Here is a 24,736-nt window from a genome sequence, read left to right on the forward strand (position 1 = left end):
AGCCCCAGCTTGATTCAGGCCTCTGTATCAACTCTGGCCTGAGCTAAGCACCAGTGACACCAGACAGGCTGGATCTGGACGTAGGAAATAACATTTCCTCCACCTCATTTTATTCAGATTTAATCTGGTTTTTTTCCACGTGAGCACCAGTTCCAGCATTAACAGAGCAGCTTTTGCTCTCATGCTGGGCTGCACAGCTCTGGCAGAACAAGAGGACAGGGCAGCAGTGAAGCATCAATGTGAGTGAGAATCACAGAACAAAATGCAAACAACCCATTTATACTTAACCATCGTTGTCCTCATGTGTAAATAGCAAGGAAATGTCAGTTCTGACCTCCTGGAAACCCTTGGTGACAACCTGGGCCAGTGTGGGACAGAAAAGTGTGGCTCATGTGATGGGCTCTAGTTTCCTCCACTGATTCCTTGGAATCTGAGCACAGCAGTGGGGGTAAAGTGGCCAATCCTGGCCACACAGGCCACTGTCAACTTGATTTTCAGATAAAATCTCTCTTCATTTTAAGAGGCTTCATCTTTCAAGGACTCCAGCTCTCCCAAGATTGCGCTGTTTCAGTTTTCTGCTGCTTAGATTCCGGGGCAGTTCCCCCAGTTTGCTGATGACTCACCCCACTGGATCGTGCTCATCCACCTACTGCCGGGGAACGGTGTTCCTGCTTCTGTGTCAATCCTCAACCCTCTTGTCTCCATCTAGTGTCCAAATCACATCCGGACTCTCTCCCAGCCCAGTGAGACCAGCAGTCTTCACAGCTTGCACGTCATTGTGCCCACATCCCAAACACAGCTCATCAGGCTCGGACTGACATCAGCATTCCCAACCCCTTCTCTGAGAAGGCCACCATTGTTTAATTCCAGTCAGTGCAGGCTCCTGGCTGGCTCCAGCTCCACGTGCTGGAGTGGGTCAAGGCCTGATACTGCTGCTGCTGAAGGTGCAATAAAATAATTTCTGAGGGCAGAATGATGCTCTTAACCTGGCTTGGTGTGGCCTTGGGTGAATTTGAGTGTTTCCCTTGGCGTGTTTGAGTGTTACAGGAGTTACTAAACTCTCCCAGTAACCTCAGCAGCTCCTCATCGCAGCCTCCCTCCCCAGGGAGCAGTGACTGCAAACCCCAAGTCACCCACCCCACGTCCTTTATCTGCCTCCATACAGACAGAGCTGCTCTTTCCCACCTCAGGAAAGGAAGTGGAGGAGCTTTGGAGGTGCTCAGATCACTCAGCAGCATCCCACAGATCCCAGATTTGCCTTGGAGCATTTATTTGGTGACACCATGGCACTGCTGTGAGCACCTCACAACCCTCAGCACCAGCCACACAATTATGTATCTGCTCAGCACCTCCTCATCACCACAAGCTGCCAAAATCCCTGTGCAGATCCTTCTCTGTCACAAACGCCATCCAGGCTGGGACCATCCTACTGCCAGCAGGACACAGGGCAACACTTTCCTCACCTCTGTGCTTGTCCTCCCTTGTCCTGCTTTGCCAGAGGAGTCCATAAGGTGTTGGTGACATGAAGCAAGGACAGCAGGGAGACACCAAGGCACATCCTGTGCCTAGAGGCAGAGGGAATGGTGCTCATTTCCTGGAGAAGGGAACCTTTTGGGGGGCCTCAGAGCAGCCTCTCAATACCTGCAAAGAGTAGGCGACCATGAGGGTTGGGCCAAGTTTTGTGCTCAGGTGCAGAATGAGAGAACAGACACAAAAATCAAACTAAAAAGGCTCTGACTGGATACAGGGAGAATGTTCACCCTGAGGACAGTGGAGCAGTGGGAAGGGGATCAGCAAGGCTGTGCAGCCTCTGTTCCTAGGGGTTTCCACCACCTGACTGGACCTGCCTTGAGCAGGTCGGACCAGGGATCTCCTGTACTCCCACAGGCACAAGCACAGGCAGGATGGAGCAGGACTGCTCTCACCATATGTGGTCAGCAAAGGTCCTCACACCTCAACTGCCCTAGCTACTCACCTGGGACCCCACCCCAGCAACACCCCCTGTTCTGGGAGCTCCATGGAGCTCAGCCCTGCCTGTCCCCATGGAGCTACGCTGTCCATGTACCCGCGCCTGGACTGCACTGTGGACACTCCTGTCTCCTGCTGCTCCAACCTCCCACTTGGATTTCCCAGACAGCAGGAACCTGCTGTGTTACCACACCTCCTCTGACAACCACTGGACATCAAGGGAAACAGCTGTTCCCACCAAGGCTATCCCACTCTGGTGCCGTGCAGTTGTGCCCTAAACAAGAAGGTCACTGCTCCCAGCACTGTGGTCACCTTTGGCTCCTGGCTTGTCTTCCAGCATGGAACAGCCCCATCCTTCATTTCCAGCCACGGAAAAGCCCAGGGTCCTTGTGGGCTTGGTCACAGGGAGGTCTCAGGTAGACTAAGGCTGTATGTACATCCAGAGGGTCATTTGGCATCACTTCCAGGGGGGTCTGGGTTTGCAGCCACTTGCTGCCTTGGCATTCCTGAGCACAGGTGATCCAGACACGCTGCTGGACCGACCCCTCATCGGAGGGCCCTGGGGGGCAGCAGGGGTTGTCGGAGTGCTCTGGTTTTTCCACCTTTCTGTGCCGGGGCTGGAAGACAGGCAAATCCTGTCCATGGGGGCGCTCAGCCGGATGACAGACTGGGAACGTCCTCTGCCAGGAGCCCCCCAGCCTTTGGAGCAAGCATCGCTGCTGGGATGCCTCCAGCCACACAACTTCTCCTTGTGGAGGGGCTCAGATGTGGCCGGAGGCGCGGAGGCCGGTGGGTGGACGGCTCGCAGGGGAGGCCCCCTGCAGTGTGGGGAAAGGCCAGGCTGGTTTCGGGGGGCAGGCGGGGGGCTCCAGAGCAGCGTATGGAGCTTGGCTACATCTTCTTTCCTCATCCGTGGGGCTGCCCAGGCGGGACCCTGGGGCTTGGCACCAAACAGAGACTCGTCACAGAAGGACGGAGCGTGGCTTCGGGACCTTGGAGGGCGACAAGCGGAGAAACACGTGTTCGTTAGAGTGGGGGAAATCAGCAGGGGAGTGACCGAGAGCCGGCGGGGAAGCCGAGCCCGGGCTGGGGGAGTCGAGGGGCTCCGTAGGGCGCCCCGGGGACACCGACGCGTAGTGAGCCCCGAAACCCGGGGCAGCGGGGATCCGAGCCGAGGGAGCGTCCCGAGCCGCCGCTCACCTGCACGGACTCCCGGGCCGGGACGCGCCGGCAGCGGGAGCCGCCGGAGCCGCCCAGGGCGGCGGGAAGGCGGGAGGCGGCGGGCGGGCCCCCGCGGGGCGGCCGAACAGCGACTCATCCACGAAGGACGGCCGCACCCGGCGGCGGCCCCGGGGGCCACGCGGAGGGCGGGCGGCGGTCGCTGCGGAGCCACGGCCCAGGGCCGGACCCGCCGCCCGCATGGCCGCGGCCCCGGGGCGGGCGCGGGACGGGCCCGGCCCCTTCCGCCCCCTCACGTGGTTCCGCCGCCGGGACCGCCATGGCGCCGCCGCGCGCCCGCCGCCAGCCCCGCGGAGCGCCGGTACGGGGGCACGGGGGGACGGGGGGCGGCGGGGAGGGTTCCGAGCGAGGCGGGTCCCTGCACCCCGCGCCGCTACGCCCGGCACTAGGGTCCCCGGTCTCCATGTGCCGCTGCCCCCCGTGCCGGTATCCTTAGTGCCAATGTCCCCAGTGCCCGTATTCCTGGTACGGGTGTCTCCACTGCCGGTGTCCCCAGTACCCCTATCCCAGTGCCGATGTCCTGAGTACCAGTGTCTCGGTGCCGGTGTCCCCAGTGCCAATGTCCCCAGTACCCACAGTCCCCAGCACTGGTGCCCCTGCCTGCCATGCCAGCAGTGCAGAGCTGCAGTGCCCTGACAGCCATCACCACAGCCATGTCCCGCACTGTCCCCAGGTCCCTGTGACCCCACTGCCTGCCTTCCCTACCACGGCCGAGGAGGACGATGGCGCCGATGCTGAGCTCGACACTCAGGCCATGGTGCGGGCCCAGAACCAGAAGAAGAAGAAATCCGGGGGCTTCCAGTCCATGGGTGCGTGTGGGGCAGGGGACAGCTGTCCCTCGGACAGGGACTGTCCCCTCCTGCCCATGCCCCCTCACTTGTCTCTGTTCGCCTAGGCCTCAGCTACCCCGTCTTCAAGGGCATCATGAAGAAGGGCTACAAGGTGCCCACACCCATCCAGAGGAAGGTGAGCATGCGGAGCCCTGGGTCCCTGCCCCAGGGGGTGGCAGTGGGACAGTGATAGTGACGGTGGTGTCCCACAGACCATCCCCGCCATCCTGCGTGGCCGGGATGTGGTGGCGATGGCGCGGACAGGCAGCGGGAAGACGGCCTGTTTCCTCATCCCCATGTTCGAGCGGCTGAAGGCGCCCAGCCAGGCCGGGGCACGTGCCCTCATCCTCTCACCCACCCGGGAGCTGGCCCTGCAGACCCTCAAGTTCACCAAGGAGGTACAGGGGACAACGGGGCCAAGTGGCAACAATGAGGGCAATGGGTTTGGTTCTACATCCCACCAATATGTTTCTTCCTCACCCTACAGTTGGGCAAGTTCACTGGCTTGAAGACAGCCCTGATCCTGGGAGGAGACAAGTAAGCTGTCCCCATGTCCCCTCCAATCCCTGCTTCCTGAGCATCCCCAAAACCTGGTGAGGGGCCGAGCTGCCCAGTGCCACCGCAGTCTCCCCTTTCTCACAGGATGGAGGACCAGTTTGCTGCCCTGCACGAGAACCCTGACATGTGAGTGAGGTGAAGGAAGGGGACCTGGTGGGGAATGGCCACCAGCCATCCGGGGACATCACTGGTGTTTAGAGCCAGTGTGCCTGATGGGCATTCCTGGTGTTCCCTTGGAGCAGCCTCCTGTGGGACAACAGGATTTCTACTGTATCTTCTTTGGGTTGGATTTGGGACCTGCTCCCAGGATGGTGTGGGGACACTGTCTCCCCCTCAGCCTGGTCCTGTCACCACCTCTGTCCCCACAGAATCATAGCCACCCCTGGGCGCCTGGTGCACGTGGCAGTGGAGATGAAGCTGAAGCTGCACACCATGGAGTACGTGGTGTTCGACGAGGCTGACAGGTCAGCACGGGGGCACAGGGCGTCCCCAGGGCTGGCAGTGTCCCCACGTGGCTAAGATGCCCAGGGTGTGGCAAGGAGGGACCTGCCATGTCCCATATCCCCTCCCCTGCAGGCTCTTCGAGATGGGCTTTGCTGAGCAGCTCCAGGAGATCATCACCCGGCTCCCAGACTGCCACCAGACCGTGCTGTTCTCCGCCACACTGCCCAAGCTGCTCGTCGAGTTTGCCCGGGCTGGTGAGGAACGGGGGGCAGGTGGCACTGGGGACAGGGACACAGCACAGTCCCTCAGCCAGGCCGAGCCCAGCACTGGGAAAACAGAGCTGGATTAACGCTGGGCCAAGTGGATGTCCCTAGCAGCACATGCCATATGTGACCCGTGTCCCGTGTGTCACCACAGGCCTCACTGAGCCAATGCTGATCCGCCTGGATGTGGAGTCCAAGCTGAGCGAGCAGCTCAAGGTGAGACGGGCTGGGGGAGTTCAAGATGGGCTTTGTGCCCCCCACCCCCTGCAAGCCACCTGCTCCTGAGGAGGGGACAAGGGTGGCACAGGGCTGAGCACTGCCCTCACGCTGCAGCTGGCGTTCTTCCATGTGCGTGGGGACGACAAACCAGCCGTGCTGCTCCACCTGCTCCGCAGTGTGGTGAAGCCCCAGGACCAGACTGTGGTCTTTGTGGCCACCAAGCACCACACGGAGTATCTGAAGGAGGTAAGTGGCATTTGGGGGTGCCCATGTGGGGTCTGCAGCTGTGGCAGGTCCCTGCTGGAATCTCTCCCTATGTTTCACTGTATTGAAGGAGAAATCCCAGAATATGTGATCGTGGAGGTGCTGCTCCACTCACTGCTCAGAGACGAGGGAGCACAGTGGGATTTGGAGGTCCAGGTGGCCACCCTGGAGTCTTTGGCCTTGTCTCTTTGCTGAGGGCACATGCCCAGGTGGGATCCAATCTCTCTTCCCCCCTTCCCAGCTGCTGACGGCGCAGGGCATCCGCTGCACCCACATTTACAGTTCTCTGGACCAGACTGCCCGCAAGATCAACATCGCCAAGTTCTCCCAGGGCAAGTGCCCAGTGCTGCTGGTCACCGACGTGGCCGCCCGGGGGCTGGATATCCCCATGCTGGACAATGTCATCAACTTCAGCTTCCCCGCCAGGGCCAAGCTGTTCCTGCATCGTGTTGGTGGGTGCTAGTGCCCTCACTGTGTTGTGACACTGGGGGACAGACTGGGGACAAAGCAGTGTCAGAGTGTTCCTGGTGTCCCAGCTGGACCGTGAGGGGTCTTGGAGGCAGGACTGGTACCTTCCTTTTAGGGCTCCCCCTTGCCCCTTCCCCAGCCACCCATAGTCTGTTGTTAGCCATGCCCCCATGGTAAATGTCACATGTGTAGACTCCCAGGGACACCAGTGAGTCCCTTGCTGGGGTGGGGACAGGCTGGGCTCGCTGGGTATGCTTTCCCACTCTCCTCTTGCCTTCGCCAGGCCGTGTGGCCCGAGCTGGCCGGAGTGGCACTGCCTACTCGCTGGTGGCTCCCGACGAGATGCCCTACGTGTTCGACCTCCACCTATTCCTGGGGCACCCGCTTGTCCTCGCTGGAGCCCAGGAGATGCCTGCTGGTGAGGGGTGGCTGGGTGGCCACTGGGGTGTTACCCTTGGCCAGTGCTGGAGTTTGTGGTCTTGTGGTGGGCCCTCACGTAGAGGGGTGATGGGGAAAATGGGGTGTTGGGGGCTGTGATACACCCTGTGTGTGGGGGATGCTGACTGAACAGTACCGAGCTCCCTGGGGCTGTCAGCTCTGCTCTGATAAATCCAGGGTGGGTGCTGGGGAGGTGACACGGTGTCCCCTGGGCTGCAGACGCTGGCGGGGTCCTGGGCCGTGTCCCCCAGAGCCTGGTGGATGACGAGGAGTGCCTGCTGCTGACGGACCACGAGGCCTCTCTGGAGCTGCGCAGCCTCCGCCGCGTTGCTGACAACGCCCACAAGCAGTACCTGCGCTCCCGGCCCGGCCCCTCGCCAGAGTCCATCAAGAGGGCCAAGGACCTGGATGTGTCCCAGCTGGGCATGCACCCACTCTTCAGTGAGTGCTGAGGGGATGCTGAGGGAGGGGACCCCATTCCCCTCCCCAGGGAACTGATCTGTGCCCCTCTCCCTGCCTGACCTCCCCAGGTGCTCGCTTCGAGGACACCGAGCTGGAGAGGCTGAAGTTTGTGGATAGCATTAAAACCTACAAGTCCAAGGCGGTGAGTTGAGACTCGTGGAGTGGGATGGGAGGGGAGGCCCAGGTGGCTCACTGGGGATCATGCGCCCACCCTGGGGACAGACCATCTTTGAGATCAACGCCACGTCCCGGACACCGGCCAGCACTGTGATGCGATCGAAGCGGCGCCACGACCATGCCCTGATTGAGAAGTTCCAGCGCGGGCAGCAGGAGAAGCGGGCAGCAGCACTTAAAGGGCAGGGGCTGTGCCTGGCCCCCTGCAAGACCCAGGATGGGGAAGGAGAGCAGGAAGATCTCCAGGTAATGGGGTCATGGATGCCGGAACTGCTGCAGAGCAGCCTTGGCCTGGTGCTAGCAGCACCAGGGCCTCCAGACTGTGCCGGCGCTTGGGGGCTGGTGCAGAGACTTGCAGGGATGTTGGGAGGGACGTGGCTCCCGAACCCCTCCACTGCCCCCCTCCAGAACGTGTTCTCCAACATGGGGGGCCAGAAGCGAAAACGGGGCCGAGGGGGAGAAGACGGTCCCAGCAAAAAGCCGCAGCAGCTGGCACAGCAGGATGAGGACTTCTACATCCCATACCGGCCCAAGGACTTTGAGAGTGAGCGGGGGTAAGTCTGGGGGGGCTCCTGCTGCTGTCCCATCCCAGCCTGTGTGGGGGCTGCTCTCATCACCCCCCTTTGCAGGCTGAGCGTGGGCGGCGAGGGCAGCGCCTTTGAGCAGCAGGCGGCCGGGGCTGTGCTGGATCTCATGGGTGATGAGAACCACAACCTCAACAAGAGCAAACAGCTGCTCAAGTGGTGAGTGGGGTTTACCCGTGGGCTGGAGGGAGAATTAGGGCTGGGGGTGCCACTGCTCAGTGCCACCGCCCTCCTGTCTCTCACAGGGACCGCAAGAAGAAGCGGTTTGTGGGGCAGACGGGCCAGGAGGACAAGAAGAAGGTGCGGACAGAGAGCGGGCGCTACATCAGCAGCTCCTACAAGAACAACCTGTATCCTGCTATGGGCACTGCTGCCTGCCTGGGCTGGGGGCTGCGGGAGCGGGGCTGGACCCCCGTGTCAGGGATCCATCCCCTGCCAGGGCAGCAGCTGGGGAAGGGAGCACAGTCAGACACCACAGCACAGGATCAGGTGAGGAGTCACCACGTGTTCCCTTAACCCACCCGTCCCAGCTATGAGAAGTGGAAGCAGAAGTACAAGGTTGACGAGCGGGATGAGGATGAGGAAGGGCCACGCAGCAGGGAGCAGTTCAGAGGGAAGCACAGGCGTGGGCACGGTGAGTACCTGCAGCAAGCAACAGAGCCCTGCATTGTCCCCCTCAGCCTGGCTCTGTCCCCTGCCCTGAGCACAGCCATGTCCCCCCGCAGGGCCCACGCAGCCCCCGGCGCAGGGCAGGGTGCACTCGGAGCTGAAGAACAAGCAGCAGATCCTGAAGCAGCGCAAGAAGGTGGCCAAGCAGCGCTTCCTGCAGAGCGGGGGCCTGAAGCGCCTCAAGGCCAGGAACCGGCAGCGCGTGCAGGAGCTGCGGCAAATGGCCTTCGGGCGCCGGGCGGGCGCTGCCAAGAAGGGCAAGCTGAGGAAGAGGATGTAGGGGACATGCCCCCCATGGCTGGGCTGGGAGTTGGGGAAGGGGACAGTAAATATTGGCTGGTTTTGCATCCTGACTTCTCTCTGTCCTTGCTCCAAGCATCATGCCTGGGGTACTTCTTTTCCTTGGGCCACCCAGAGACACAAGAACAAGCAAGTACTGCGGCTCCACAGCTGGATGTATTTTGATGTGAGACACCTTTGGAGATGCCAACAGCAGCTCCCTCCTCCTCCCACTGCCTGGGGTGCTCTGGGCAGGAGGGAACCCGGGAATACTCTGGCCCTGCCTGGGTGCGGTGCCACCCCAGTGTGCCTGTGCCACTGCCATCCATGTTGCCTCTCGTTGTGGGGTTTCCAGACTTGCAAGGAACAACCTCCATCCCCAGAGGTCCTGTGGCTCCAGGCTGGCCCTAGCAGCCTCTCCCCAGCCCCAGGAGCAGGAGGTGTCCCCAGGGGCTATTCCTGGCCCTGAAGCAGCCCGGCACCCCTGATGTGCTGTGGGTGTGTGCCAGTGGCACAGATGTCAGCCAGGCCCCGCATGCAGAGCAGTACCTGCGAAGATTGGAGCCTGATGCCACAGCCAGCCAGGGATGTTAATGTCCCTGTATCTCCCCAGCCCCACTGCCTGGGGAAGAGGTTTGTGCTGACCATGTCCAGCTGGGCCTTGGTGTCCTCCTGGGCTCTGTCTGTGGGGATCCTGAGCTGTGCAGTGGTAAGCTGGAAGAGGTTCAGCACAGCCAGCTTGATCTGTGCCAGCAGCAGGGTCTTCTGCATGGCTGCACTCTGGATGTGGGTCCAGCAGGACTCCTGGGGAACAGAGTGAGCCCCGGGCCACTGCCCTCTGTCCTCCTGTGCCCCCCGGGCCGGGCCACGCCAGGCCAGGGGGACCCAGCAGAGCTGCAGGGATCCTCAGCTCAGCCTGGAGTGCGCCCAACTTTGCGCCTCCACCACACTGGGCATCTCCCTTGTGCAGCACACCTGCACTGCTGCCCTTCTCCCCGCGGGGGTCCTTGGGCACCCGACATCCCCCTTACCCACTGGAGCACATCTTGGCGGGCGGCCTCCAGGCGTGTGTGGAGCCGGGCCAGCTCGTCCTTGGTGCCCAGGAGCTCGGTGCTGGTCTCCTGCCGATACCGCTGGAGCCGTGCCCTGCCCTGGGCCAGCCGCTCCTGCCCGGCCTCTGCCTCCCGTGCCAGGGCTGCCCGCACCCCCGCCAGCACCCCGAAATGCACCAGCATGGCCGGCACGTCCTGGAACTGAGCAGTGGGAGGCGGCCGAGAGACCGCAGCGGTGGAGGGATGTCGCCACCAAGGGGCTGGGGGACACGCAGGGTGGCGCCGCAGGACTCCACGCTCACCTGCCCCATCCTGGCCAGCACGTCCCGCAAGTAGTCCCCGAAGGGCCGGAGGCTCCGCAGGCACCGGGCCAGGCGATCCCTGTGCCGCAGCAGCCCCGCCAGCTCCCGCTGCAGGCGGGCGGCCTCAGCTCGCTCCGCCGCCGCCCGCGCCCGCTCCTCGCCCGCCCGGCGCAGCGCCCGCTCCCGCCTGGCCGCCACCGCCTGCGCCGTGGGTACGGGGTCAGCGGCGACCTTCCGGCCAGCCCGGCCCCGGCCCCCGTCCCCGCACCTTGAGGAAGGAGTCAAATCTGAGGACGGCGTCGCGGTGCTGCCGTTCCCTCCGGGCCAGCTGCTGCCGGCGCTGCGCCAGGCGCTGCATCCGCTGCCGAAACTCCTGTGGGATGGTGGGGTGCTGAGAGCGTTGCCCCACGCTTGTGCACCCGAGGGTGCCAGCTCGTGGATAGCTGGGGACATGCCTGCCCGCTGCCTGTCCCCATGGCACACCTGAAGGACCCGGGGAGGGGACACTCGGGGGGCTGAGGCCGCTCTCACCTCCCGCCGGTTCTGCAGCTCCTGCTCCACCTCCGCCACCTCCCGCCTCTTCAGGAGCACACGAGTGGATGGCAGAAGCGGGGCCGGGTCCCGCGCTGTCACCGTCCTGCCACGGGCTGCGTGGAGCTCGACTTGGCTGGGGAGGGAAAGTCCGGGCAGGGGCACCTGCCACCGTGGCACGGGCAGGACTTCCCTGGGCCACCGCTGCTCCCGGGGCTCGGCCTGGGGAGCCTGGCCCGCTCCCCGGTGTGTGCAGGGATTGTCAGGAACCACACTGCGTTATCCCTGCCTGCATTCATCCTCTTGCCCACCCTCATTCCTGCCCATCCCTCCCACTTCAGCCTCTCCCACTTGGAGACCCCCAGCACCGGCGCTGCTCCCCAGGGAAGGACAAATCACGTTACAATCTCAGCTTTTTGGTTAGACCCCGGGGAGTCCGCCTGCCTCCCCCCAGCCCACGGCTGGAATCCTCTCCTCCCTGGGAGCCTCCGCTGGGGACACTGTGCCCACCCAGTGACACCCACCCTGGCAGTGGCACCCGGAGATGGGAACACAAACCGAGATCACCGGGCACACAGGACATGCTGGCCTTGTTGCCAACTCTTTGGTCCCTTGCCACGGGGAGGACGGAGGGGTCTCACTCACAGCAGCCGCAGCTTGTCCCGGAAGGCTGCTCGCAACTGCTCCTCCAGCTCCGAGTCCATCTCGCCGGTGCCTCCTCCTCGCCCAGGGGCCTGCGGAGGAGCTGGGACCGGGGCGGCCGCGGTGGTGGCAGCACAACAGTGTTGCCAGGGGCAGCCAGAGGCTCCCGCAGCTCCCTGGGATTTTCCTGGCTTGGCTCTGAGCGCCGCTGAGAGGGCGCGGTGCTGAGCACAGGGAATGCACCAGGGCTGCTTGCAGGGGGGCTCCCACTCTCAGCCCTCAAACCATTCCATCCTCCCACCCACACTCCATTCCCTCCAGCCCTCAGACCCTGCTCCAGCCCCTCAGAACCCTCCGTTCAGGCTCCATGGCCCTTCAGAGACCACTGTGCACAGCTGGGCCACAACCCCTGTCCCCCTCAGCTCTGTTCCAGCTCACACTGTTCTGACATCCCAGGGATGGCTCAGACCCCCCGCCTTCACCCACAGTGCAGACCCTGTCTCTCTCTGCATGTCCCAGGAGTGCTTCCCTTCCACTCCACAGGCCATCAGATTCCCTTTGATCCCCTGTGTGTTGTCAGGTCCCCTCTGTCCCCACATATGTGTGCTCATGCCCCCATTACCCTCCACACACTCCACAAGGAACAGATTAACTCCTGGCTTGGACACAGAGCAACACCACAGAAAGAATAGAGGAAATATTTATAATAAAAACAATTCAGCCTCCCCAGAGTCAGTGTCACCCATGTCCTGCCTGCACACCCCTTGTTTCTTCCCTCACCCCAGGACCACTGCAGCCCCATGGTGACTTTCTCCATCCCAGAGCTGCTCATGGAGACTGAGCCAGAATCCCACACGTGAATTTGAGTCCGTCACAGGCATTGAAGTGAGTGGGTGTTCCCATGCTCTGCCTGCGCTGGGAGTCACCTTGCTTTAAGGACAACCAAAACAAGATGGGAAATGGAAGAGGAGAAAAGGAATGGAGAAACATGGCTGGGGAAGGATGGAGTGAAACTGTGGAACAGGCAGGTGGAGAGAGGTGGGATGGCTCTGCCTGAAGTGTCCTGGCACAGGACACTGACAGCCTGTGCTCAGCCACATACAAGGAGGGCCTGCTTGATGCTGGATTCCAGCGGGAGCTCTGTGTGCTTCCCCAAGGAGGGACAGAAGCTATGGGCCTCGTGTTTCTTCTCTCCCTTCCTGTGGGGAGAGCGTGCCATGGATCTCGTCATCGTCACCTACAAAGGGCACAGAGCAGCAGCATCTCAGCTACGCCAGCCATGAGGAATTCCTCTGGGAAGACCCAAAGCTCAGCAGGGAGCAGGTGGCTCCTCACCTTCCGTGAGGTGGCTCAGGTCAGCAGCCTGGGCCCTGCTCCCACTGACCAGCGCCATGGCCTCGTGCTCAGTGTAGCTGCTCAGGGCCTCCTCGGACCCCTTCCCCTCCTCGTCGTCTTCAGAGTCCACCAGCACTAAGACATCCCCCGAGTCTGCATTCCTGGGAACAGCAGAACAAACTGGATGAAAGGCTGAGGGGAGCCTGTTCCCTGCCCTACAGGAATGCAGAGTAGTGATGCCATGAGGGACTGGGCTGAGGAATGTCAACACTCACCTGAATGCAGCACCTGAATGGGAGAGAAGAGAGAGACAGTGTTAGAAACTGCCCCCCTGGCAGTGCCACTGGACAATCCCTGCCAATCCTGCCTCCACATCTGCCTCCCCCACATGGTCACAGGCAACCCTGACTGACTCCAGCACTGGGAGGGACAAGCAGGTTAGGGATAAACCCCCAGGAAGGAGGAACCAATCCCTACCTCTTAGGCACAGGAGGGGATTGTAGTACAACACAACCCCGGTGACGGTGAGAACAGCCAGGAGGGACAGGACCACCACAGCACCCACGACGCCAACGATGTTCACTGGCTCTGCGGAGAGGGGACACAGGAGGAGCTTGTCACCGGGACACAGATGGATGAGGAATTCTCAGTGCAAGCCAAAGAGCGGGTGTGCTGTGCCCCCAAGGCCTCCTGCCACAGCCCCACTTACGCTTCACCGTGAGGCAGATGAAGAGCTCCCTGAGCCCCACGGGGTTCTGGGCCTTGCAGATGTAGCAGCCGCCATCGGTGCCCTGGGAGCAGTTCTGGATGGTGAGCCGGGACACGCTGCCCTCCTGGGCGATGAGGAACCTCCCCCCAGGCTGGATCTCCACCTCGGGTTGGGTGATGTCCCGGAGCCAGCTGAGCCGAGCCGCCGGAGTGCTCTCGGTCACCCGGCATGTCAGGGTCACATTGTCACCCACAAAGCAGGTCTGGGGGGGCTCAGATTCCAGGGAAGGGAGTTCTGAACAGCCCCAGGCGAAAACAAAAACAGAAGTCAAGGAGGGAATGGAGGCAATTAACATAACGAGCAATCAAGCTTCTGGCTGATTAATAATCATTAACAGAAGGGAGGCAGGCAGGCGTCTGTGAGTTGAGCACTGTGGGTTTAGCATTTGGCTCACTCAAGAGCCTCCCAAGGAGTGACCTGAGCAGCTTTCATGGTGCTCAGCCCCTTCTGACACCTGTCTTGATATCCCTGGGGAAAAGTGGTCTGAGGTACCCAGCAGGTAGATGGCAGACAGGAGAAGAGCAGCCCAGGTATTATTTTCCTTGGGGTCAGCAGAGCTCTTGTGAAGAAGCCCTGACAATCCTTGGAGGATAAATACAGCCCAGGTTTTCATAAACCGCTCAGATCCCTGAGATGCCTGAAGGGCACACACAACCCTTACACCCAACCCTACCAAACTTCCATCTCAAGCTGCCCACAGTCCCCAAACCACCTCTCGCTTTCATGCAGGTGTGTGGAAGCTTTCCACAGGAGAAAACACTGCTGTGGTGAAAGTTGTCAGCCCCTGAAGATGGGCCCAAAACACAGCTCACCTGCAACCCTGCCGTGATGGATCTCAGCTGCAGGACATCTGTGCCTTGGGCTGCACGTGTGCCCTGCCATGCTGCCTCTTGGCTTCCCTGACCACCTCAGTGCTCTGGAGAGCAGGGAATGACCGGGGTACCCACCTGCCCCACTTTCAGCAGCTTCATTAACAGTTAATGAGGCAGCAAATCCACTCACTTATCTCCACAGTGCAGGCAGGCTGCTCCTGCTTCACCACGTGGCTACCCACACACTTGAAGACTTTTCGGTGGGAGAGGTGGGAGCTGTTCAGCGTCTCCACGTGGGTGTCCGAGGAGCTGGTGGAGCTGATGACCCAGCTGGAGTTCTCCAGATCCTGCCCCTCTTCTCTCCAGTGCAGGGTGGGGTGGGGGTACCCCCCGGGCCAGCTGCAGAACAGCTGCAGCATCAGCCCTGATGAGGAGGTCTCAGCCCAGCACTTCGGCGTTGCCTGTGGTGGATCTAGCAGCAAGGACAGCATGTGGTCAGAAACACTGCCAGGGCTGGAATTCATTTGTCATCATTCCCCTTGAAAAATCTTTCCTGTTTCCCTGCAAGTCTTGCTCCCTGAGCTGCATCCCGCAGCCCCAGGCATGCGCAGCTCTAAGTGACAGCCAGCAGGGACCGTGAAGGGCTGTCACAGCCCCCACAGCCAAGCCTTGAGGGAGGGAAAAAAATATTGCCACAGTTTTATCCAACAGAAATGAGATAAACACCTAAAAATGCAGCGGGAGAATGAAATCCCACTGCCTTGGTCCCCATGCCACAGGTACCACGGAGGGACATGGAGTCACCACTTGAGAACAAGGCACAGTCCTGGCTCTCTCCCAGCTGCTACTTCCGCACACAGATCCACACATGTGCTGGTTTAACAGCCAGAGGAATTCTGGACTCTGATCCAGAATTAACACACCGTGCCCCTATGTGTGCCTAATCCAGTGCTGAACAAGACCCCACCAAGAGATCAAACCAAAGCAAGCCCCACACCAGAGGAGTCAGAGGGATGTCTGAGGCTTATTTTGGGGAGCATTTATTCAGGGGACTTTGAAATGACTTGAATTAATAAAACAAACATCACAGCAAACCCTCGTGTGAGCTGCAAGAATGCACCTTCCTGGGGCTTGGCTCTCCAGGAACTGTACACACGCCTCGGGTGATCTTTGAAACCACCCAGCTCTGGTAAGAAAGTTCCCTGCAACACTCCCTGTGTCCCAGCTCTGGGGAGGATCAAACTGATCCCAAACCCTGGCTGTGCTTAATATGGCATCCTGTCAGCCTGAACCAGCAGAAACTGCCCCACATCAGTGGGGCACAGCCCTTCCAGGATGTCCAGGTGGACACAGCCCTTCCAGGATGTCCAGCCAGAGCTGCACTTTCTGTGCTGACCTCAGGAACAGCCTCCTGAAGCCATCAGCTTTGCACCCTGAACTCCCAGGCTCTCCCAGCACAACTCTGTCTAAACAAGAGATCTGCTCCCACAAAGTTACCAAACCAAAAGCCTAAAAATCTCCACCCTCCCAAACCTTAAAACCTCACAAAACACCAGCAAAAAGGACCTGTTGTGGTTTGACCCACAGAAGAGCCAACAGTGCTTGTATCAACCCACACACAAATGCGCCAAGGAATCCCTGGGAGGTGTGGAACTGCACGTCTCCTTCACAGGTGCTTCCCATCCAAAACAAACACAGAATCACAGCCCAATAAGGCAGGGCTGCACCTTTGTCCTGTCACTAGAATGTTTACTGTACTGCTTGTGGTGTTTTCAAAGTGCAGTTTTAAACAAAAAGAGAACTTTTTGGTACCACCCATGGGACAGGTTGAAGACTGTCAGCTGGTAATTCCCACACAAAGCCTCTACAGATTCTGCGAGGCTCTTTCACAGCAGTGCCAAGTCTGTGTCCAAAATTTGCTCCAGCCCAGGATAAGATGTTCCACCAACATGGATTGTGAAAAAACAGGGCCCTGCTACAGGTTAGAGGTTAAACTTCTAACTTCTGCTGATGCTTCTCCTGCTGACCTAAAGCACCTCCAGAAATCTCTCTTATCTATCAAAGGGCATGCCCACATCACCTTTGTCATATTTGGAAATTAGTTCACACAATTAATTCCAGGCTAATAAATGAAGGTCAGAGTGCAGCACCAACACTTGGCACCCCAAAAATATGTTTTTCTCCCAAGTGTTCTGCCCCAGTGCTCCAGATTTGGGGCTCCCCACTCCTAAGCCCAGTGCCTACATATTTATTCCCTGCAGCTGCCCGGGGTTCAATCCTTGCACAGCCCATCTGCACGTTCCTTGCTGCAGGAAGGGAATTTTTATTCCTGTAAACTTTCAAGAGGTTAATCTGTACAAAACAGGTGCAATGTTTACACACAGGTAAAAGGAAGGAACACCCTGAAGGCAAACAGCTCTCACACATGGGAAGAGCGGCAAAAGAGGAAAGGGCCAAGGGAGTACAGAGGGTCAAAATGGGAAAAGCAGTGGATTTTCCCTCTTCTCAATCCTGAAGGGCCCAAGAGTGGCACCAGGCACAGGACCTGTGCTCCTTGCTAATCTGGAGGGGGCTGCTCCCATGGAATACATGAGGCATCAGGGCAAAATAATGGTGCCCTGGCAGAAGCAGGAGGGAACTAACCAGCTTAAGCGCTTTCCAGCCCGAACTTCCACCTGTGCTCTGAGCATTTCTAAGGGAATGAATGAAGGAAACAGAGATAGAAAGGGGAGAGGGAACCAGAAGATACAATAGGGCTGGAAGAACTGGCCTGTGCTGATAACAGGCACGCTCTCAGGACACTGCTCCCACATAAACCTGAGGAATTTCGTGCTTCCGTCATTATCAGAAGGTTGCACTGTACGACTCCTCAGCTGGGGACCCTCTCCGTTCTCCCACTGAAAGGATGGCACCAAGGCATGACACAGCACATCTATCCCAAACAACGAAAAGCAGACAGCGAGCAGCAGCCCCCACCCCAAGGTTTATGAAGGCTCAAGTCAGCCAGATTCTGAGGCAAAGGGGCCCCCTGGAATAGCTACTGGGAATGGAAGATGTGCCCAAAAACTCGTTTATCACCAGCAATGAAGAAGAGACACAGTGAGGACTTAAGAGCTGGCATTTCCCCTGCACATGCCAGATCTGTGACAAGCCATTTGGACACACATTTTGGTGCTTGTGAGCAGATGTGAGAGAGATTTTGCATGATAAAGCCACCTTGCACTTTTTAAATATTATTTTTCCACCAGTGCCAGATGAATTTGGGGATGTGGAAGGCCAAGGGGAGGAAGCTCAGCTGTGGGAATGACTTACTGGCCACCAGGAGCTGCACCCTGTGCTCATGGTCCGTCTTGTTCAGCACTTCCCTGCAGGTATAGTTGCCCTCGTCCTGCACACGCAGCTCTGTGATGCTCAGGGAGCTGTTGTCCACCAGGGAGAAGCGGACGTCCGGGGGGAAGGAGACCCTCGAGGAGAAGAGAGGTGGAAAGGAGTGTGGATCCCCTTGGAACCAGACCACCTCGGTAGCTTCTTTGGACACGTTGCGGCATAAAAGGAGGATGCTTCCTCCCACCTGCCCAAAGACCACTTCATCTGTTCCTGGAAGAGAGAAGGGATGGCGTTAAGGATGTAGGAAATGGGCAAAGCTGCCTTCTGCCAGCAAAGACCTGGATATTTTAGTTGTGTCAAATAGGGGTGCTTGTTAGGGGACTGCTGAGGGACCTCTGAGGTGACTAAAAACAACCAGCGAAGACCAGAATCAGGAAAAAGGGACACAGTTCCCTACTCCCCTCCCCTCAGCCCGCGCTACCTGCGGCCTCCCGGCGCGGCACCAGCCTCCAGACACAAAGGGCGAGGAAGAACCGGGCCGGCGGCATCCCGCCGGGGAGCTGCATGGCTGTGTACCGCTGCCAGAGCGCCGCGGAGGTGGTACTGCCCGGCCGCCGCCCAGGCGAGAGGCCAGGGAAGGGCGGGCGTGCCCGGCTGGGGGGACCCGCCCGCTAGAGCCCGTGAGGGGCCCGTGATGGGGTCGCCGATCGGGCCCCGCCGCCTCAGGGGCGCCATTTTGGACAGTGGCCATCTTGAAGCCCCAATCCCGCCCGCCATCTTGAGGTCACCTCACTCCCCCCCGCCACGTGGGGCGGCCCCAGCAAAGCGGGGCCGGCGCTGCCGCCCGGTACCGCCCATGGACGGGCAGCGTTTAAACCAAAGAGAGCGGTGTTCCCGGAGTGGTATTCCTTGAGCGGTCAGCGACCCTCACGTCCAGAGAGCTACTGCAATCCACCTACTTAGAGACACCCCACAAGCAGCGGAGCGCGGAGAGCGGAGATAAACGGTTATTCCTCCGTATAACCCCACAGCATGGGCCGTAACCACGCAACTATCCACGGGTTTCTCCAGGATACCTTACACATGGCAGCTTGGAAGCATCAAAGCGTGCGTGAAGCAGAGCTCTGAGACACACAGGGCTTCCCAACTGGGCCCTGGAACATTAATTATTAATTAACCTAATTAGCGGCAGGGGCGACAGTACTGCCCCAGGTAACCGCAGCTCGGCCGGCCCTGCCTGGGGGCGCCCTAAAGCTGGCTCGAGGGCGGCCAGCGGTGCGTCTCCACCAATGGGAGAGGAGCTAGGCGGCGCCTCCGCCAATGGGCGCGGGGGGCGGGCAGCGCGGAGCCGCCGCCGCCGCTGTCGTAGCTGCCGTAGCTGTCGTAGCTGCCGCAAACGTCGCTATGCCGGTGGACCTGGCGAAGTGGGACGGGCCGCTGAGCCTCGCCGAGGTGGAGCAGAAGCCGGCGCACCCACTGCGGGTCAAGTATGGCTCCGTGGAGATCGACGAGCTGGGCAAGGTGCTCACGCCCACTCAGGTGAGCAGCGCCCGGCCCCGCGCGCGGGGGTTGGCGCGGCAAAATGGCGGGATGCGGTCGGGCCTCTTGTGCGGTCGCTCCGGCAGCCGCCGCCGGAGCTTCGCCGGGTGCGGCGGGAGAGAGAGGGGCTGAGCTTTGGGGCCGGCCTTGGTACGGGGGCGGCCGTGCCGCGGGAGAGAAGGCCCGTGGCTCTCACAGCCAGGGGGAGCTGGCACGAATGGCCTGGAACCCCTCGGGTGTCGCTGCCAGCGCAGGTCATGCTGGCCCTGTGTGCAGGGCAGGTGGCTGGCGCTGGCAGCGGGGCCAGTGCTAACGTGGTCATCCTTGCAGGTCCAGCATCGCCCCATCAGCATCGAGTGGGACGGCTGCGATCCCCAGAAGCTTTACACCCTGGTTCTCACAGACCCTGATGCGCCCAGTCGGAAGGACCCAAAGTTCAGGTAATGGGGCTGGGCAGCTCCGTGTCTTGCCTGGGGAAAATGGAGCATCCCTCTTGGGCTGAGCAGAGGCTTAGGAGGAGGTGGGACTGTGCTCTGCCTGAGGTGCAGCTGTGGGGCTGTGGCTTGGCACAGAAACTGTGTCCTTGCATTACTCCTTGAGCCAGGGACAGCTTGAAGAGGAGCAGCTGTCTTCCCCAGGGGTGTTTAAAGGTCTGTTGTAGTTGGAGCAGCACAGCATTTATTACTTGCTCTAATTTATCACATGGATATTGGAATCACGTGAATTGGAATTAGGTCTTTGCTGGTGGCAGAATTGTAAATCTGGGACCAGCTCACTTTCCCCAAGTCAGCCTCAGCAGTGTGTGGAATACCCACTCTCAGAGGTCAGGCTGTGGGTTTTCTGCAGCCACATGGAGCTGGTTTTGGCAGGCTGTGCATCCCAGCGAAGCAGTACCTGCTCTGGGACTGATGCTCTTTGGGTTTGGCAAACCAGGAGTGGCAGCTGTTTGTTTGCCCTGTGCTGACAGCCTCATGGAAAAGCAGTAGCTTGGAGTGACAAAGGATTTTGCCTGGGGTTCTGCCAGTCTGATTATTCTTTGCCCTCTCCTTTCAGGGAGTGGCATCACTTCCTGGTGATCAACATGAAAGGCAACAATGTGGGCAGTGGGACCGTGATGTCGGATTATGTTGGCTCCGGGCCTCCCAAGGGAACAGGTTGGTGCCTGCAGCAGTTCCCCCGTGGTGCTACATGGATCACCACCCAGTGCAGAAGGGTGTGTGGGGGGGAAACCTGCAGGAAACTGCCTGTGGAAACGATCTGTGCAGGATTGCTGGGGGCTGCACGTAGCCACAGCCAGCACAAGCAGGGATCAAGCCTATCTAGTGCATCCTTGCTAAGCTGCCTTAATCTCCATCATCCTTAGCCATCTCCAGGGGTCACGTCAGCACCTGCCTCTGTCCCTCTGTGCAGGTCTGCACCGCTATGTGTGGCTGGTCTACGAGCAGCCCCAGCAGCTGTCCTGCAACGAGCCCGTCCTGTCCAACCGCTCTGGGGACAAGCGTGGCAAGTTCAAGGTGGCCGCCTTCCGCAGCAAGTACGGGCTGGGGGCGCCAGTGGCGGGCACCTGCTACCAGGCCGAGTGGGATGACTACGTGCCCAAGCTCTACGAGCAGCTCTCGGGGAAGTAGGGCCGGGGCCTGTGGGGCACTGCAGCACCCATGGGTGGGGCACAGCACTGTAGTTCCATTTCGTTAATGAGTTGAACCCAACTGTCCCACTCTGGCCGCTGGAAATGTCACCCTGTCGCTGTCCCTGCTCTGTGTCCCTGTGTCCAGGCCTGTGCTGATGCCTGTGGTATCCTAGCTAGAGAGCTGCTGATGGGTGTCCCTAGAAAACTGACCTGCTTAAGGGAAGCAAAAGCCTTTGTGAATTAGTGTCAATTCAGGGAGTCTCTGCTGTCTTGGGATGGCTTGAGGTGGCAGGGCTGTGGGTACAGAACCACTTTGGGGTGGATGCTGCCTGTGGAGACTCCCTTTTCCAGGAGAGGAGAGTGCAGTCTAAGGGAAACTTCCTCCCTTTTTTTTTTTTTTTTTTTTTTAATTTTCCCTGTACTACATTTGACCAGTGCCTCACTACAGCAGTGAAGGTGCAGCTCGAGGGGGAGGCAGGGGCTGGCCTGGAGAACTTCCTTCTGTTCTCTGCTGCCACTCAAAGCTGAGACTACTTTTTTGTTCAGTCCTGTGGTGACCTGCTGTTTGCTCACAGTGCAATTAAAAGCTTCCCAAGGAACTTGGTGTGCTTGGTTGTCTTCTTGGGGGATGAGGGCAATGCTCAGGGAGCAGTGTGGTGGTGTGGGGTTCCTGTCCTCTGGGGACAAGGCTGGACCCTGTGCCCAGGGCTCCCCATTCATGGGACACACTGATGCTGGAGGGACACAGCTCAGAGCTATCATGTCCAGCGTTTAGTTCCTTTCCAAGGGATCTTCCCACACTGCCAGACCTGTGGAGGCTCCTTCCTTCCACAGAAGCCCCCACATTGCCACAGCAGATCTGACACCCCAGCAGTACTGACCTGAAGCCACTTCCCAGCCTAGCTGCAGGTCCCAGGTGCTTCCTGCTCCTGCAGCAGCTTTGCAGTCAGGCCTGGGGGTGTCTCCTACGTGCTTAGAGCAGAAATGAGCCTTTGATCAAGCCTGATGGCTATAAAAATGTAAAAAAGGTGAAGCCAATACAATTCAACTTCATGGAATCAAGAGCCTTCCCCCTTTTTTCCCAAGCTGCTGTATCAAAGCTCTGCCATGACAATGGTCCAACAAACAGGAATCAGCAGCAGCCATGTAAAAACTGGGGATTCCATAACTCAGAAAGGTGGATCATGCTGCCCTGGGGCAGTTCTTCAGCCCAGCCATTAAAACATTTCAACAGGATCAATGGTTTTCCAGGAAAACATCCCCAGCTACTCCAGACCAAGGCCCACCAGAGTTAAGGCTGGAGCACTGCTCACGAGGCTGATCCATCCTGGGACTGCTTGGGCTGGGAGGAAGACATGAACAAAATAAAAAATTCATTACCCTAAAAACCTCCACTGTCAGGAAACCAGCTCTGGAACCAGGCCCTGAGGCTGAGGGACACCTGGGGAATGGGACACCTGGGAATGTGTCCTGTCCCCATCTTGCACCTGGTGCTGGGCCACAAGCCACCCCTCCCGCAATGACACAGCCAGGCATTGTGATGAACACTTTTATTTACAAATATAATTAAAAGCTCTGACAGTTATTCATGCTCTTCCCTGGAACCTGAAAAATGTTTTTGTTGTTTTGTTGGTTTTTTTGTCCTTTTTTTTTGTTGGTTTTTTTTTAAAGTGCATGCAAAAGAAGTAAAGCCTTTTTTTTTTCCTCTTTTTATTGTAAGAAAATACACAGTTTGAAAGTGTGAATAATGCAATATTTATGTCCAAGATCATGGGGTTGGGGGTGGACTTGGGGGAGGAACAAAAAAAAAACCCCAAAAAACAAATAAAAGAAAAACTGAAAAGGGCTGGGATGATCTAACAGACAGTGCTGAGCTCTGGAACGGAACTGGAGAGTGGGGGGTGGCTGGAGCGGGACAGGAGCGGGGGAAAGAAGTAAAAAAATTTTTGATCAGAGAAACAGTTAAAATACAATATGAAAATAAGTAAAAGCTCTCCTTAAATTCCTTCTATACACAAAATACACGATTTGACAAAGCCCAATTTGTGCTACTGGGATCCTGTGGGCTCATTTAAGTGTATTCACATTCTCTGCGACAGCAGAAAATGATTTATGATACAATCAAGAATATGCCTAGGGGCCAGGGCTCGTCCCTGCTGCCCCTGGCATGGTTCTCCTAAAAATCACCACGTCATTGCCCCGCCCCTCCCCACCCCCAAAAAAGTAATAATATGTCACCACTGATATGTACAGCACGATTTAAGTTTTTTTTTCTGTAAAATGTATCAAATTTTTTTCAATCTTTAATAAAATTTTTTTTATTATTTAATTATTCCTGATGAATAAATACCAAAAAAATAAAAATAAAATAAAATTATGCAGCAGCTAGTTAAGGTAAGGCTGCGGATTCAGTCTCTCTCCCCCTGGGATCGTAGATATCTTTTAATTATTAATATTTTTTTGCTTGTATTTTCATTGATTGGTGGTAAAATGAGTGATTGCTCAAAAGCAACATACATCCACTTGGGTTGTTTTTTTTTTATGGTTTTTTTTTTTCTCCATTAAAATTGTCTCCAAAGTTTTCACTGAAACATTTTTAATCATTGCACAGAGACATCAATACTGTGACATACTATGGAAAAGACTGCCAGGAGCTGTCCTGCACCGGGACGTGACGGGGGAAAGGGGCCCCTGATGGAGTAAGAATATACAGGCACTGGTCCGACACGATGTCAGTAAGAGAGACAGAAAGAGAGAGAGCACGCCCGTCAACATGGGGAATGTTGGGTTTGCAAGTTTTATCCTTACTTTGTTTGCTTTTTGTGTTGGTTTTTTTTAAAATGGCAAAGAAATTTAGCCTCATCTATAGTCCTCCTTGGGATATTCTAATGTGACCAAATTCCCAAAGCCCATCCGCAAGCTCTCCATGTCAAACGTCTCAATCTCTCGCTCCTGCCTTTCCAACAGAAACTTGATCCTCTCGCTGCGTTCCTTCTGGAGAGCGGCGAGCTCCTCTTCGATCTGAAACGAGCACAGTCAGCAGCCTCCCAGCGAAGCTCCACCCCTGCTCCGTGTCCCAGCCCAACTCTAGGTATCCCCAAAATCCCCTCTGGAACGTACCTTCTGTTCCAGGTGTGCCCTGCGCAGCGACACCCGTTGCTCCAGCTTTTGGAGTTCCCTTTCATGCTGTGCTTCTGTCTGCATCTTAATTTTGCTCTGGTACGCATTGAGCAGCTCCATCTCCTGCTGGAGCTGCAGTCTCAGGGCTTGGCATTCTGCTTCCTGGGCCTCATCCAGCCGGAGCTGTGAGAGCATTGGGAAAACAACACTCAAACCCCCGCTGGGAATTCCTCTGCTCTGACACAAGTGACACACCACTCTTTCTTCCCAAAGCCGCTGGTGTTGGTGGCAGAGGGAGAAGGCAGGAAGGGCTTCATGAACAGCAGCTTCTCTGCTCACACTGAGGCAGAGCCTCAGAAGATCCAATTCTAAACCCCAGCACGTGAGGGGAGCAGGGGAAGGATGCATGTTCCGCAGGACACTTACTACAAGAGGCAAAGTGCCACCTGATGTGTTAGTTAAACAGTTTTTGTAATTCAATGGTGGGAGAAGCACCCCTCCCAGGGTGCTGCCAGGCCCCAGAGCCCCCTGAGCCCCCTGCACGTACCGCCTGCGAGGCCATCATCTCATTGATGCTCTGCTCGTACTGCTCAGCCAGGATGGCGAGCTTCCGCGTCTGCTCGTCCTTCAGGCTCTTCAGAATTGTCTTGTGCTCACTCTTTGGAGTTACTTCCAGCTGGTGATTCTTCAGTGCTTTGTACTGCTTAGTTTGCACTTTGCATGTGTCCTGGAACTGCTTTTTGATCTGCATTTCCATAGCCTGCCAAGGAAGGAATGACATGAAGAGCGTGAAGGGCTTTGGGAATGGAGAGGTTGTG

At 58.1% G+C, this 24,736-nt stretch overlaps 6 protein-coding genes across 10 annotated transcripts in view; 2 read left to right on the forward strand and 4 right to left on the reverse strand.

Moving 5' to 3' along the window:
• Nucleotides 1-73: 73 nt before the first annotated feature.
• On the reverse strand, nucleotides 74-3,389 carry RITA1 (RBPJ interacting and tubulin associated 1). Its single transcript, XM_039561348.1, has 2 exons — nucleotides 3,169-3,389; nucleotides 74-2,960 (listed from the first exon to the last, which is right to left on the reverse strand). Exons 1-2 carry the CDS (start codon nucleotides 3,387-3,389, stop codon nucleotides 2,426-2,428), a joined length of 756 nt encoding a protein of 251 aa, XP_039417282.1. The 3' UTR covers nucleotides 74-2,425.
• Nucleotides 3,390-3,466: 77 nt separating this feature from the next.
• On the forward strand, nucleotides 3,467-8,933 carry DDX54 (DEAD-box helicase 54). Its single transcript, XM_039560999.1, has 20 exons — nucleotides 3,467-3,508; nucleotides 3,881-4,016; nucleotides 4,103-4,173; nucleotides 4,250-4,435; nucleotides 4,525-4,574; nucleotides 4,680-4,721; nucleotides 4,964-5,059; nucleotides 5,172-5,293; nucleotides 5,457-5,518; nucleotides 5,636-5,767; nucleotides 6,027-6,237; nucleotides 6,537-6,671; nucleotides 6,911-7,132; nucleotides 7,222-7,295; nucleotides 7,376-7,573; nucleotides 7,736-7,881; nucleotides 7,957-8,070; nucleotides 8,157-8,261; nucleotides 8,442-8,545; nucleotides 8,637-8,933. The coding sequence occupies exons 1-20, from the start codon at nucleotides 3,467-3,469 to the stop codon at nucleotides 8,858-8,860; spliced, it is 2,472 nt and encodes an 823-aa protein (XP_039416933.1). The 3' UTR covers nucleotides 8,861-8,933.
• An 81-nt stretch (nucleotides 8,934-9,014) lies between these two features.
• CFAP73 (cilia and flagella associated protein 73) lies at nucleotides 9,015-11,970 on the reverse strand. 3 transcript variants are annotated; one of them, XM_039561002.1, is made up of 7 exons: nucleotides 11,390-11,970; nucleotides 10,745-10,880; nucleotides 10,482-10,586; nucleotides 10,214-10,414; nucleotides 9,891-10,112; nucleotides 9,505-9,663; nucleotides 9,015-9,408 (listed from the first exon to the last, which is right to left on the reverse strand). In XM_039561002.1, exons 1-7 carry the CDS (start codon nucleotides 11,446-11,448, stop codon nucleotides 9,313-9,315), a joined length of 978 nt encoding a protein of 325 aa, XP_039416936.1. In that variant the 5' UTR covers nucleotides 11,449-11,970; the 3' UTR covers nucleotides 9,015-9,312. The 3 variants fall into 3 exon arrangements, with proteins under 3 accessions (XP_039416936.1, XP_039416934.1, XP_039416937.1); XM_039561000.1 differs by having other exon boundaries at nucleotides 10,697-10,880; XM_039561003.1 differs by having other exon boundaries at nucleotides 9,015-9,424; nucleotides 10,697-10,880.
• A 100-nt stretch (nucleotides 11,971-12,070) lies between these two features.
• VSIG10 (V-set and immunoglobulin domain containing 10) lies at nucleotides 12,071-18,402 on the reverse strand. Its single transcript, XM_010408596.3, has 8 exons — nucleotides 18,111-18,402; nucleotides 17,615-17,899; nucleotides 14,493-14,774; nucleotides 13,431-13,724; nucleotides 13,199-13,309; nucleotides 12,997-13,009; nucleotides 12,722-12,882; nucleotides 12,071-12,623 (listed from the first exon to the last, which is right to left on the reverse strand). The coding sequence occupies exons 1-8, from the start codon at nucleotides 18,193-18,195 to the stop codon at nucleotides 12,556-12,558; spliced, it is 1,299 nt and encodes a 432-aa protein (XP_010406898.2). The 5' UTR covers nucleotides 18,196-18,402; the 3' UTR covers nucleotides 12,071-12,555.
• A 568-nt stretch (nucleotides 18,403-18,970) lies between these two features.
• PEBP1 (phosphatidylethanolamine binding protein 1) lies at nucleotides 18,971-21,397 on the forward strand. The gene is made up of 4 exons (XM_039561004.1): nucleotides 18,971-19,168; nucleotides 19,499-19,608; nucleotides 20,222-20,322; nucleotides 20,579-21,397. Exons 1-4 carry the CDS (start codon nucleotides 19,034-19,036, stop codon nucleotides 20,794-20,796), a joined length of 564 nt encoding a protein of 187 aa, XP_039416938.1. The 5' UTR covers nucleotides 18,971-19,033; the 3' UTR covers nucleotides 20,797-21,397.
• A 936-nt stretch (nucleotides 21,398-22,333) lies between these two features.
• The window catches only part of TAOK3 (TAO kinase 3), a 73,945-nt gene continuing 71,542 nt past the window's right edge, over nucleotides 22,334-24,736 (reverse strand). For all 3 annotated transcript variants that reach the window (XM_010408551.4, XM_019291321.3, XM_019291322.3), the window contains 3 exons: nucleotides 24,466-24,678; nucleotides 23,919-24,101; nucleotides 22,334-23,819 (listed from right to left, as the gene is read on the reverse strand). In XM_010408551.4, the coding sequence (XP_010406853.1) occupies nucleotides 23,658-23,819; nucleotides 23,919-24,101; nucleotides 24,466-24,678 (558 nt within the window). In that variant the 3' untranslated portion in view covers nucleotides 22,334-23,657. The remainder of the gene's footprint in view (nucleotides 23,820-23,918; nucleotides 24,102-24,465; nucleotides 24,679-24,736) is intronic.

Source organism: Corvus cornix, chromosome 15 (genome assembly GCF_000738735.6).
Source record: "Corvus cornix cornix isolate S_Up_H32 chromosome 15, ASM73873v5, whole genome shotgun sequence".
NCBI classification, from domain to species: Eukaryota; Metazoa; Chordata; class Aves; order Passeriformes; family Corvidae; genus Corvus; species Corvus cornix.